This window comes from Cebidichthys violaceus, unplaced genomic scaffold (assembly GCF_023349555.1).
Source record: "Cebidichthys violaceus isolate CVI_PGR_0920_01 unplaced genomic scaffold, fCebVio1.0.p SCAF_4, whole genome shotgun sequence".
In the NCBI taxonomy this organism is placed as follows: Eukaryota; Metazoa; Chordata; class Actinopteri; order Perciformes; family Stichaeidae; genus Cebidichthys; species Cebidichthys violaceus.
Genome location: NW_027176594.1, coordinates 2,838,687 through 2,852,843, shown reverse-complemented (window position 1 = coordinate 2,852,843; position 14,157 = coordinate 2,838,687). Strand labels below are relative to the sequence as shown.

Sequence of the window (14,157 nt, the reverse complement as noted above, 5' to 3'; positions counted from 1 at the left end):
TTTCCGTCTTCAAAAGTTCAGTTTATGTCTTTTCAGAGCTTTGTGACATGAAGACGACTTTAGATGTAACCCTATGCAGTAGTGTTGTCGTCTTTGGTAGGGATGAACGTGACGACCACGCATTCACTCGTGTCACTTATTGTCGCTGTGTCTTCTCTGTTCCCCAGGGAGTGATTCTCACTCATCAGACTTGGGTAAGTCTCTGTACCTTGTGTTCAATTGGAGGTGAGACTCTTTGGAGGAAATAAACACCCCATTGGAGACCAGAGAACTTAATCTGCAGTGTGTGATGTTCATATTATCAACTCCATTTCCAGATTCGTGGCGCTCTCGCAGTGCAACAGATGGCCTTAAGAATGGAGACGCCAGCAGCTCGTCTCTTGCTGCCAAAGGCTTCCGCAGCGTCAGACCCAACCTGCAGGACAAAAAGTCCCCAACACAGGTAAAATGTCTCGCACATCACACTGACAGATGTTGGCATTAAAGCTGTTACAGTTGAATGAAAACAGTGAATCAGTGGTCTGTGTGAACAGTGTATTCTAGTATGATTTACACAGAACCATGCAGTAGTTCTTACTATGTATTTGGAACAACTTGATGATTTGTATCAAGCTTTGCACTGATTCTTTTTCTTTGTTGTTGTTTGAACTGACGTTGGTTGTTGCTTTCTAATTGGCCAATAAGGATATCAGTCATGTGCCATTGCCACCCCCCAGAAGAGAGAGTTTCCACTTCTCACCCACGGGCACTAATCCGCCAGACTACAGCTCCCTTGTTGCCCTGGCTAATGATTTTACCCCCGGGACGCTAACATTCACGCAGAATGAGAAAGCCGTTTTGAAAGAGTCCTACACTATTAGTAGCACATCCTCTTACTCTTACTCGGAGACCAATGCAAACTCAGTGCAGCAGGCACACCAGTCCACTCCCCCCGATGACATTAGCAGCTGTAGTGCATCTGCCACCACTAATTCACAGGCCCAGGAGCGAAAGGTGTCTTCCCTCAAACTAACCCCTGTCACCATCCCCGACCCCCCGGCTCACCGCAACTCCTGCCTTCACCCCCAACCTAAGACCCAGACCACGGGTTCCCCTCCGCCTACTTCCCCGCCTCCACAAAGGGGTCCCACTCCGCCTCAACCCCCGACACAGATGGCATCGATCTCTGTCCTCTTGGGCCCGGAGGATCTCAAACATCCGCCTTCAAACAACATGGCGGAGCTCAAGGTCCCAGATCGAGCCCCGGACGAAACCCTGAGCCCAGCTCCAGCCCAGGTGGAGATAACGAAGGCTCCTCCTCCAGTTCCACCAAGACCATCTCCTGCAGAGCTGTTGGTACATAACTGACTACATCACGTAACAAAAGCAGCGATCGTGTCACTTAAAACACGACATTGCTGGGTTTTTGTCTTGGTGACGTCAAGAGTGATAAAAGGGTAACACACCGGCTGCGTCGCATTGTTTGACGCACACTAAACGTCCCACGCGAACTGACAAAGTAGTCAAGATACTGTAGCCGGGATGTGCCAAATTCAGAGGCTAAATGTGATATAACTGCTGTTTTTCTCGTGTCATGACGCATACGAACACTGGGTCGTACGACAGCGGTGTTCCACGAAGCCACTAGTGTTTGGCCTCATTTAGGAAACGAGAACCGCGGGTGTTTTGACGCACGTCATACTGTAGGCTGCTTGTGTGTGTGTGTGTGTTGCTCTTTAGTTCGTTAGGCTCGGTGCTGCCATCTGACCGACCAAACTAATTTTTGTTTTTCATAATGTGTGAACTCATACTGTTTGTGTGATAACCAACTATTTCATTTCTTTCAAAGCACTGTTACTGTCTGTATACTGTATTTGCTGCCTTCCACAGAGTTTGAACTAACAGACCCTCTTCGATTCACAGCATTAATCCCTTTGTCAGAAGAAGATGCTGCGGCCTGGTGACACCTCAGTGCGGTTTCACAGCAGCATTTCACCTTCTGCTAGGCTCACGTGTTGCTTCCACACATCACTTGTGACATCGTGGCAAATGAGTGACATCACTAAGCGCCTCTACTGCTTTCCTCCTTTTCCAATCAACTCCCTCTCCCCCCCTCCCCCCTCCCCCCCCTCCTCTCAACACCAGGGGCCTCCCTCCCCTGACCCAACAGCACCGCACTCCCCCTATCGCTGCCACAGCTCAGAGTCACTCGACTACCTGTCGGGCCTAATGCCCAAGGCTCTATCGCCCACCCCGTATGTTCCTAGTGGAGCTGGTGCAGCCAGCAGGCCGGGCCTTCCCACAATAAGCAGCATGAGCATCGGGGGCTGCGTGTCGTCCTCGGCGTCCCCCGTGACGGTGTCCGCTCTCAGCCACTACTCGTCGTCCACGGCGGGTCTGCTGGACGAGCTGCAGATCTGTAGCCTGGACTCACCCGGCGCCTCGCCCACGCCATCGCCCACCCTCAGCCATGTCTCTACCTACACGTCCACTGGTGGCCCTGATGATGCGCTAACAACCTTTGCGGCCTCCACTGCTGCAGCAGCCTCTGTCACTAACGTAATTATCCCAACAAGTCATTGCTATAACACACAGATGGTACCCTCCCTCCCCACACTCATTTGGATGGCTGAGCCAAACCTTCACAAAATGTGTTTTCACTACCGTCTTTTTACCTTTCACTAACCTTCAACTACAACCTAATGATCCCTTATTATATTAATGTTTCTCTACTCATTTTATCACTACGTCTTTGTGCTTGTCTATGTTTCCCCGTTGTGCCTTTTTTGCTATTGGATGCAATGGTACTGTGTCTCTTAAGGCCCTGTTCATATCAAAAATTCATGACGAGACAAAACCATTTTTCAGAAAGGTTGTAGCAGGGTGAAGTTGGAAGCTGTTGGCTGCATGTTGTTGGCATCATGAACGACTTAACTTGTCCAGGGAGCAATGGAGGGTTTGATGATATAGCATCCGTGAGGACTGCAGATACGTTTCCTGTCGGCTTATTCTTTTTCTGTGGGAATAGATGCAAGGGAAAGAGTGGTGCTCCCAGGCACTAAACAAGGAAGAAGTTAGAAGTAGGATTAACACCGTTTCTATACAAGGGACATAGTGTGAACAGCATGTTAGCAGATTAGCAGCTTCAGTGTCTACCCCAGGTGGCATCCTCTGCTTTCGACAGCCAAAGGAAAAGATGAAACTGGTTTGGTAGCCCTCAGAGCCCAACTCAAAATCACTGTAGTATTGTGGGAAAAACCCAAGAAAACTGAATTGAACACAAAAAAAAAAAAATACAAACGTTTTGCACATAATGCCAGAATAAAACACGAGCCATTGCTTTTGCGATTGTTTAAATTAAATGTGTCTTAGACGTGTATTCCATACACTGGCAATGTGTGTGTTGCTTTAATCTAAGTTTGTCACTCTTAAATTGGTTTTGGAGCTCTCATGAATCTTTGATCGAAACACACTTGCCTTCAAATTAAAACGCTGTGTTTTTATCCTATTGTCCAATGAAATTACATGTGCCTGTGTTGAATGGGAGAGCGTTTTTTTCAGAGGAGCCTCCCATTGTGTCTATTGTCTCGTTTGTCACAACTAATGTATTACGCAATGTATGTGAATCGGAAAAGACTTGTGTTTGCTTACCGTCGCTGTTTTAATCTCTTCTGTCTGTTTTTGAAGTGAAGTGATTCAATAAGTGTCCCTTCCCCTCACTAACTGTTCTTACATTACACAGTCACTTCAGATTCAGCAGCTCCTGAATCACATCAGCCCCAACATCTGTCTACATGTACATTCATCTCCAGAATAGCCTCCACTACCTCTTTTAAATGCACACATTTACAGCAACATGAAGACTAATAATGGATTTCTAAAACAAATTATTCTTTTGTTTCGCTACTTGTTTTTTTTTTATATACTTGCACTCATAATCTAATGTTGGAGGGCAGAGCAGCAATATTCCCTAAAATGAAAGGACGTGTGCACGTTATTGCTGCCGTTTGTGATCGGTAGTGACTGATTTTCTCTGTTTTCTTGTGGGTCACTCTTAGGGCCAGGTCCTCTCTCACGCTATGAATGGAAGTGCTCCACAGAGGCCCCTCTCTCCTCTATCCTATCCTCCTCCCCCCACCTCACTCCACACTGGGCTCCAGAGACAGAGCCGGAGTTCAGGTGAGTCATGATCTTTTACCCCCTTTTTATTTGAGCCGAGGACACTTTATGTTTTTATTAGCAAGTCTTTGACAGGAAGACAATGCCAAAGAAAGGGGGCTTGGTAAGAAAGGCCCCAACATCTGCTGATGAATAGATGGGTTGAATATCCTAGCAGCAGTATTTTTTTATAAGTTGTAGTTTGTTAATAGTTGATTTAGGTCAGCCAGAGAATAGTGCGTTCCAGTAATTTAACCGGGATGAGACTAATGTATGCACAAGTGTTTCAGCATCAGCCGTGGAAAGAATGGTAGGAATCTTGTCAGTGTTTCTTAAGTGGAGAAATGCAGTCTTACTAATATTGTTAATGTGTTCCTCAGATGATTATTGAGATCAAACGGGACACATAAAAGCTTTGTGAAATTGTGGAATCAGCTGTGTTTAGAGTGAGATTTATTTCCGATCTGTTTTAGACCATGAATCAGCATTTCAGTTGTTTTAGCATTTGAAAAAAGGAAGTTTGATGACATTAATTATTTAATATGTTATAATAATTTTTTTCAGTTTCACCAGCTGAAGCACGATTAGTGAGGTCATTATGCATTTGTTGGTGAAATACAAGTACTTGACATGTTTCACAACGTATTTAATTCACAACCAAAAAATCAATAACCCGTCATTGGTTATGTATTATATTTATGTAGCCTGATGTGAAATTATTGAAGTGCTAAAAACTTCAAGAATGTGTAAATCTTTTAAGAAGCCATTACGGGATATTTGTGAATTAATCTTCTCATTATTGCCCATATAAATAGTTAATGGCACATGTATTTGTTAAAAGCCCAGGATGTGATAGGTGTAGACCTATTAGTAGAAGACAGAGCCATTCAGTTTGTGGTGCACAGTATAAACTGGAGATGAAGGCTGGTTGTTCTGCTACTGCTCCCATCTCCAAGTTAATCTTAGTACGAGTCAGTGTTGATTCTGTGTGATTATTAGTCGGTACAGCTGACATTGTGTCTTCCTCTTTCTCTTCATATTCAGAGGGCAGCGAGTCACTTACCAGAGAGTCTGTGGTGCTGGGCCACACCAGCGTCAGCAGCACGGTGCCCATCGCTCGCTTCTCAGAGGAGGAGAAAAGGGTGTCCGTCATCAAAGCCCCTCATTATGAAGGCATCGGCCCCGTGGACGACTCTGGCATCCCTATTGCCATCCGCACGGTGAGGTCAAACATGCAAAGAGCTAAACACGTTGGTATGCAGCTGACCGACTCAGTTAGGCACTGTAGCGTTGCACAGGAGAGTCTTTTGACCTATTTTTGCTGTCTTGATATGTGATCAGGTTCACGAGAGTGGATTACTTTCAGCTGTAAGCAGCTTTTGACCCCATATTAAAAGGCCTTTCTCTCTCTCTCACCATCTCTGGGTATCTCTTGTCCACTCCCTCTGCATGCCAGTTTTACAGATGAGCTCAGACAAGGTCTTTGCTCTTGCACTGCAACGTCCTCGCTGCTTACTTGTCAAAGTGTGTGTGTGTGTGTGTGTGTGTGTGTGTGTGTGTGTGTGTGTGTGTGTGTGTGTGTGTGTGTGTGTGTGTGTGTGTGTGTGTGTGTGTGTGTGTGTGTGTGTGTGTGTGTCTGTGTGTTATCTCTGTTAAGGCTTTTCGTGTATTAACACTCCACTCAGTTATCCATTTTCTTGGAGAGTGGCATTTAAAAGCGAGCCAGAGAAAGTAATGGGGGGGAATGAGAGATGGGCAATAAAAGCGAAGAGAAAAGGTGGCAAGAACAAAACAAAAAAAGCTGGAAAAAAAAGGAAAAAACAGATGCTCCTTGTTGTCGAGCAGACAAACATTTTTGCGGGCACTTTATTCGGTAACCATGGAGAGTGAAGTGGTAATTGGTCCGTCTCCCGGCCGTGCCAATGCTACATGCTCTGTCACATTCACTCCTTCACTGTGGAGCCAAACGGCCAGAGTCCAGACACGGTGTTTAGCGCTACTGAATAAAGGGAGGATTAAGTCTGCCATTTGATAGCTCTTTTTTGAAGTGGCTGTTGGATCTGTACTGTATACACAAAGACACGCATACCAGGGTTTCTCCTGGATTTTCCAGGCACAGCACCAGGAGCTCCCACTTTGCTTTTGTAGCAACATGGCTTCTGTGTCCTCGATGCTGCGAAACCAAACCTGCTGTCATTGATTTCTTCACGCAAGCACAATTAAAAACCAAAACAAACTGTCATGGCAGTTCATCAAGTGGTTCTTCGCCAGCCGGCGTCCAAACATATAGCTTGCTATGATGTCATTCTGCTAGCTTCTGCTAGCCCACAAGCTAATAGTCAAGTGCGGTTTCATGTGATGGGTAAGCTTGTCGCATCTAATCGGAGAGATTTGTTCATACGTCCCAGAGTTCAATGTGACTATTTATCGAGAACAAAAAAAGATTTAGCCATCCTCAAATTGTATGGAGAGTGTCTCATACAATAAATCTTTATAAATAATTTATTCATGTCTCAGCATGAGTTAAATTCTCGGTGAGTGAAATATGTATCTCTAGAAAGGCTGAGAGTGTGTTTTTTTTTTTTTTTTTCTCTGCTCAGTAAGTACTCAGTCCCATAAAAACAGTGGGAACCCTTCCTACCTTCTAACTTCAGCTATCGAGTTTATGTTGCATTTCACGGCACATAAATCTTTATGACCGTTTCTCTCTCCACAGACGGTGGATCGGCCTAAGGATTGGTACAAAACCATGTTCAAACAGATCCACAAGGTTCACAAAGCAGGTACGTCTGTGCTGTATCCCACTGAAAGGCCGAAATGTCCCATTATGTGTTGTGAGTTAGTCATCAGACATTAGAAATAGGCCAAGCACGCTGTGTACCCGTGTGTGTGTGTGTGTGTGTGTGTGTGTGTGTGTGTGTGTGTGTGTGTGTGTGTGTGTGTGTGTGTGTGTGTGTGTGTGTGTGTGTGTGTGTGTGTGTGTGTGTGTGTCGGTTCTTATTAAACCAAAAGACCCAGAGAACCTCAGAGCTAGAACTCATTACATGAGCGCAAGAGGACTCTGGAGAGGAGGAGGAATTGAGAGAAACCTCTAATAGACACAGAGCTGTCCTGGGAAATCTGTTCTAATTTGATGGGCTTGACAGTATCACACACAGTTCAAAGCTTTGTTTGTTCTGAACTGCTCAGGCTTCTTCTGCTGCAGCACACAAGCACACACACACACACACACACACTGTTTCATGACTGTGTGTGCCGAAAAACATCCACAGGCCTCTTGTTGATGCATCTTGGAGCATTTCCATGACAACTCGTATATTCTAGGTGAATTTATAAAGTAATATTCCAGTCCCACCAAAGTCTACAAATCTTTGGAGTGACTCCATGTAGGTTTAAAGAGTCTAACAAATGTGTAGTTTCATCATGTGGCGAAAACAACCGTTTTTTAATAACTTTGCCTCTGTGAGTTGCTGTGGCCCTTCTTGTACCTCAAAGAAAAGATATATTGGAAAAACACTGCTGAGCTTGTGGATGGACGGAGGTGAAGTGGTTCATGCTGCTTGGCTGGTTTTATTGGAACTTGTATGACTGTATTCAAGCGGACTAAAACTGCACTCTTGTTCCCTCTACACCGTAAAGTTTCTTTGACCAATCACTCTTTGTTCCCTTCTTCTACAGATGATGACTATTCTGACACATACAACGCAACATATGCTGTCATAAACAACGGTGAGAGACGCTCTACTCGCACCACAAAAGTTGCTTATATTCCATTTCTTCCCGACTCATTTGTCTCCTCCTGTCTGGCTTGCGCTGCCTCATTACTTCTCCCTCCTCTGTCTCCTCTGTCCTAAACAGATGACTACAGCCTGTCATCCAACGCCACCATGGCCCACCCTGCTCCCCGGACACATACGTACAGGCCACTCGCCAAAAGCCCCTCGGACAACGGAGGGCATCCGGGCCCTCGTGAGCCTCCGCCGTCCCCCGTGCCCCCACCACCTCCGCCCATGCCATCTCTCCTCCAGCTGAGGGCCAGAGACAGCGACCGTGAGAGAGACTCGCCCGACACGTACGAGGAGCTTTGCCTTATCTCTTTGGCGATTCATTTAAAGATCGATTAACTTTGTTTCGGGCTGTTTTCTAAGAAGCATGTTTTGTTTTTTTCTTGCACCAGGAATGAATGGGGTCCTCCTAACAGGAAGGTGGACACACGAAAGTACCGCGCAGAGCCTAAGAGCATTTTTGAGTATGAGCCTGGAAAGTCCTCCATTTTGGAGCATGAAAGACCAGTGAGTATATTTTAGAATGTTCTTTCAACTGATTATATTTACATTCTTCTGTTTAAAATCCACGAAGGGATTTCTGTCACTTTGTTGCTTTTTCTTGTTCAGTAAAAGGTTCATTCTGTTGCTAAATAGAAGGTTCATTTTTGAAGAGGTAAACGACTAAACATGAAGTGAAATAACACTGCAGAGCTACGGCACAGAAAGTAACTGGATGGTCAAATTGAGAAAAGAGTCTCAAGCACATGCACCTTCCTTGCTTAATGTATTTTCATATTATGGGCTTTTTTTTTTGCATGGACTTCTTTCCGTCAGGCACGGCGTGGGCGTTAAAAAGCGAAGTTTTCCAGCGCCGCATCCTCTAGTGACTGTACTGGCTGTTCACTCTGTGTGGGGTGAATGACAAAGCCGACAGCAGAGATAATTACTGTGTAGAGCTAGAGATGGAGGCTAATGGAGACGGTGTCGTAGACGTTACGTGGGAGAAGATTAAACAGAAAAAGGTATTCGTGAAGGTTTTGCAGACGTTTAATGCGATGACTGCAGAGAGCTCTCTCAGGGTTATAATGCATGAGTCAGTTCCTGATAAGGCAATGAAAGGAGAAAGCTGAAGAGTAGAAGTGAACCCACGCTGGCTAATCTGCTGTCTGAGACTCCGTTTTAGAAGCTAAAAACTTTTTTCCACTGTTCATGGTAACAAATGGCTCCCAAAAACATCCTGTTCTGTGGTGAAGTGTCCATTTGTGTCCAATTATGAGGCCACAGGAAACAAAAATGCTTTTCTGCCACTCTGTTTCTTTAGTTTCTTTTTTTTTTTTCCTGCGCGCGTCCACAGAACTTGTGTGAGTGGCAGTTTCTGCTCTCGGCTCTCGCTTATTTACAGGGTGACTCATGTGTCTCAGAGCTGTGTTCTCTTTTTAGCAAGAGAGATGTAACGCCACAACACCTACGAAAACATCTCCTGGCAGTGTTTCATTTGGCATGAAGATTCCATTTCCATGTGGGAAATGGGGTTAGAAAGAGCAGACAGAGTAGTAAACCGACGCATCATCTCTACAGTTAAAACATCAGTAAAATGAATCGGCATCTTGACTGCAGTGCAAGCTGAAGAGTGTCAAACAGAGACAGCTGTTTGAGTTTAAACGTCCAACTGAAAAAAAGAGTCGATGATTAACGTGCTTCACAACAGTCACTGTTGTTTTTTTCTATCGTCTAGTTTTGTTGCATGTAAATACTCGCATCCTATCCGACAGTTTATTGCAGCTTGATTTGATATGAAAATGTATCTCTGTGTGTTACAACACAAGTGTTTGAATCCATAATGTCTCATCAGGAAATAAACCTCTGCTTCCTTAAAGGAAATCCAACCATCGTTAACATGCCATGCAAAATAGTGGAGGACATACAGTATGTTTTCAGCCAATGACTTTGAGCAACATTGGATGGCAGCTGACACATGATTATTTATTAAATGAATTAGACACAAAGGGGTTAAGTGTGCTGATGGGGATAGCTTACAGGGGGAGAGTGTGGCACATTTTATGGACGGCAGGACAACTCAGGTTTATTAGTGTAACACTGCAATTCACAGTGCTTTACATAAGACATAAAAAAGGCGTTAAAGTAATATTTCTCCCATAAAATGACAATTTGTAGATTCATTACTCACCCTGTGTTACCTTGAATTCTTGAAGAAAGCTCTCACACAACTCATGCCGTGTAATCCAAGTCTTATTTATCCAGTCGTACGCGCCCTTCTTCCCAAACACACACATCTCCACTAAAACCTCACTATTTAAAGGACTTTCGCATAAACAGTCTCACACTCGGGGAGTCCATATGAAACGAGAGGGATTTAAATATTACGTTTTTTTTGCCAAGATGCATGTGTTTGGGAGGTAGGGAACATATGACTGGATAAAATGAGACCTGGATCAAACGCGGCCCCCCCCCATTTACTTCAATTCATCAAGACTTCTTCTCCGTGGAGGCTATGCAAGAAATACAAAGTTTTCCTCAAGAATTCAAGGCAACGCGGGGCGAGTGATCGATACACAAGGGGCGAAGTATTCCTTAAAGACAGGATTTAAAAGAAAAAACAAGGTAATCTAAAAAAGACGCATAAATAGTCAAATAAAAAGATTAGTTTAGTGGTTTATAGCACTGTCCTCCCTTGATGCTTTATTTGTTCATCGATAAAAGCACACAAGTCATAGTAGTCGGCATGTTATCTCTGATCCGGTATTTCAGTTAGCTGGCTGACTGAAACCACACTGCTCTCACCAGTGAAGTGAAACTTAGTGCACACCCATGTGAATAACCCCTCGTGTCTTTTCCAAACAGTTCTTCAATGTGTGCTCCTTCCACTTCTCCTTAACTGCTACGAGTACCTTTCACTGTGCCATTCTTGACATACTACTGTGTACTCTTTAATATTCCATCCACTGAGCCGGCTCCAAGGTGTGGATAATGAGGTTGGCCGTTAAATATGTAATGCTCAAAGTAACATCCTGATTTTCATTATCTGTCAGCTTCACTGAGGCTTAGAATAAGGCAGCGGTAATGTGATTCTGTCACGGGATTCACAGCCCTGTTAATCCATACGCACATGAAATGAATGAATATCAGTTGAGAAGGGCCGAGGTGTTGAAAGTGTCTGCCTCTTTGGTCTCCATCGGTGGGAAGAGTCGGGCTGTGAGTATTAAATGATTTAGTGTCTGATAACGTGGCACTATTGTACACTGCCGAACAAAATAGTTTGGATGCCCTAATGTTTTGGAATAAATGTTAAAGTGGTGAAGCAATGATTTGTCAGTAGTGAATTGTTTTTTGCATCACCCCATCAGCCATCTCCCCATGCCACGTTCGTCCATTCCTAACCATGAGGTCCATGTCTTTCTTTGTGCGTGACTTCTTTCCACACTATCTTTCTCCTGTCTTTCTTCTACCTCCTCTCTCTGTCACTGTCACTGCTTTCCCAGACCTATGATGACATAGATTTAGAGAACGAGCCTTGGTATAAGTTCTTTTCCGAGCTGGAGTTTGGGCGGCCGGTAAGTCAGGGCCTTAGCTACCCCCCCTCAACCCACAACCCTGCCATAGGCAGACCCCCTCTTTCTCCACTCCACCCGTCATCTTTTCATTTTTATTTCAGTAGACTGGGTGGGGCTAGTTGTTTGGGCATGTGGTTAATTGTTGGGTGCTGTGACCCCCCCCCCCCCCCCCCCCCCCCCCACCCCCCCCTTGTGACGGGCTGTGTTTTGTCTCTGCGTTGCTGGGTTTCTTTGGTCTGGTGGCTAGCAGGCACTGAAAAGTTCACGCACAAACCTGGATCCTTTTTATTTCAGTTTGGTGCTGCAGCTTGCCCAAATATAAGCAGGAAAAAGTTTTAAAAAAGACAGTGTGCTCCAGATGAACCGGTAGAGCTGCACAGAACAGTCAATCATAACATAACAGTAGATATGCAATAGATGAGTTTTCTAAAGATGAAATTGTGTCTGCGCAGTTTCTTCCACATCTCTTGCACACGCTAACATCCATTCCTCGTCCTCGTATACAGCCGTAATTATTGATTCATTGCTGCTTGTAGTTTTGTTTATTTTCACTATTGGTGGAGCGATGCTTTGCATATGTACAAGCGTAATGCTGCAGCGCCCTCTGCTGGATGTAGGTAGTAATAGCGTCCTAGTGGCTCAGGGCAGGGATCGCCTCTAGCCACAGATCTGGGATCAAATTACCCCAACCTGAGTGATTTACTGCGGTGTCATGCCTGTGTCCATGCCACAGCATGACATCAGGTGGTTGTTTGTTGGGCTTATTCAAAGTGTTTCAGGTGAAAATGTCACATCTGGTGCTGGCATGACTTCCCAGAGTCGTGTTTGCTGAGTGTTGAGATTTCTACCTGCAATATTTTTGAATGTTTCACACCACTGAATAAGCCCGTAGAGCGTGGATGGTTTCCCTACATGCACCGACTGGTCCAGCTGGGACAGAACCTCACAGGATGATCAGTGTGTGTTTTTTGTTTTTTTGAGGTGACGAGTCACAAGAAGTTTTGACCGACTGAGTGAACAGTTGTTTATCTGCACTAGTAACCCAGCACTAAATCACAGCATTTGACAGTGCCATTCACTGCACTCTGAAATAGACACTGCAGCTTGTGCTTCACTCTGCTTTCTGCTTCACAGCTTGCTCTCACACTCTGCATGTGTGTGTGTGTGTGTGTGTGTGTGTGTGTGTGTGTGTGTGTGTGTGTGTGTGTGTGGTACATGAGCACATTTTTGTCTTTGTGTGTGTGTTTGTGTGTGAGGTATAAAGGTTGATTTAAAAGGCAACATTGACATACTGTAGTTTTAATGTTGTTTTGCATAGGAATGAAAGATCAATAGATGAAATAAGAATGTGCATATACAGTATAATGTGTGTGTGTGTGTGTGTGTGTGTGTGTGTGTGTGTGTTGAGTGCGTGCACATTAGTTTTGTGAACTAGTCCATCTCTGGTTACTCTGATTCTCTAACGAGTGTCGCTCTCTCCACATGTTCCTCATTTTTTTTGGTTTCTCCCCATGATGTCACCACTGCTTCTCCTCCTTCACCTCATTTTCACCTTCTTCCTATTCCTCCTCCTCCTCCTCCTCCTCCTCCTCCTGCTCACTGCTGCTGCTTGGGGCTCAAGCCTCCTAAAAAACGGCTGGATTATAATCCAGACATCTCCGCTCGCCAACGTATTGAGGTAATCTCACATTCATGAGTGTTCCAGTAGTGTTGTTAATCTCACAGTTTCTAACAAGTCAAAGCAATTGAAATCTCTTTTACTTAAGGAAAATGTAAGATATGATTTCTGAAAGTGAGTGTAATGTAGTGTAGCATCACGTCAGTGTGATCGTATGTCACAATGTCAGCCATCCACCACGAGATGAGCATGATGTTGCTTTGTAAAGACAGTTGAACTTATAGCTTTGAAATGCTATTAATTTCTTTGCATGGGGTTGTATGAAAAACATCTGTCTCCTCGGACATTTTATGATCTATTTTTTGAAAATATAATTCACTGGAAATCTTTTTTTTATATATTTCCAACATTATGGAAACCTCAGAGAGGCCATTGCAGTTAAAGTGTATCAACCATTCTTTACCACTAAGACCCATTCCGGCTGATCCATGCCACGTTTTGCAGGGCAACATTTTGCCCCCAGAGCTCGGCTCATTACATCCTTTGCTATTTCACCTTTGCCGTCATCCTCCAGAACAGCCCAAGAGAGAGCAGCAATTTATCCTCACCGCTTACACCGGTTGGCCTCTTCCCGCTCAGGTGTGCCATGTGGAACCAGTATCCGCCGCACCTTACACCGGGGGAGCGTTTTGAGTGTGGCACAGCAACAACAACCGCATGCGGGCTGTGCATTGTGAGCTGCTCTGCCTCAAGTCTTTGTTCTTGCGGACCTCACTTTTCTCTCTTGTCGTCTGCCCTATTTCAGACATCCCTGCACATCGCTCCTGCTGACAAGGCTCCTGAGAGACCTGCAAGGTAACCTCTGTTTCTTTTATTTGCCTCTGCATCTTCCCCCTCCCCCATCCTCTCAGCAGCAGTGGTCCTTGTTGTGATTCAGCAGGGAATCACAACTGCTCTTTCTTGCCTTGACTCTGGTGCAAATAGCCTCTGTGTCTGTTATTAATAATGCAAGGATTAGTGTTAGGCTTTATTTTCCTTTTTGCCACTAAAGCAGGGCGCTTTG

General features: G+C 44.8%; 1 protein-coding gene across 1 annotated transcript in view; it reads left to right on the top strand.

Moving 5' to 3' along the window:
• The window catches only part of sorbs2a (sorbin and SH3 domain containing 2a), a 41,649-nt gene that overhangs the window by 13,865 nt on the left and 13,627 nt on the right, over positions 1–14,157 (top strand). Inside the window, exons 3-14 of the mRNA XM_068727405.1 lie at positions 168–194; positions 318–442; positions 685–1,335; positions 4,038–4,158; positions 5,182–5,357; positions 6,854–6,920; positions 7,816–7,866; positions 7,996–8,209; positions 8,315–8,429; positions 11,405–11,476; positions 13,098–13,154; positions 13,900–13,949. Coding sequence (XP_068583506.1) covers positions 168–194; positions 318–442; positions 685–1,335; positions 4,038–4,158; positions 5,182–5,357; positions 6,854–6,920; positions 7,816–7,866; positions 7,996–8,209; positions 8,315–8,429; positions 11,405–11,476; positions 13,098–13,154; positions 13,900–13,949 — 1,726 coding nt within the window. The remainder of the gene's footprint in view (positions 1–167; positions 195–317; positions 443–684; positions 1,336–4,037; positions 4,159–5,181; positions 5,358–6,853; positions 6,921–7,815; positions 7,867–7,995; positions 8,210–8,314; positions 8,430–11,404; positions 11,477–13,097; positions 13,155–13,899; positions 13,950–14,157) is intronic.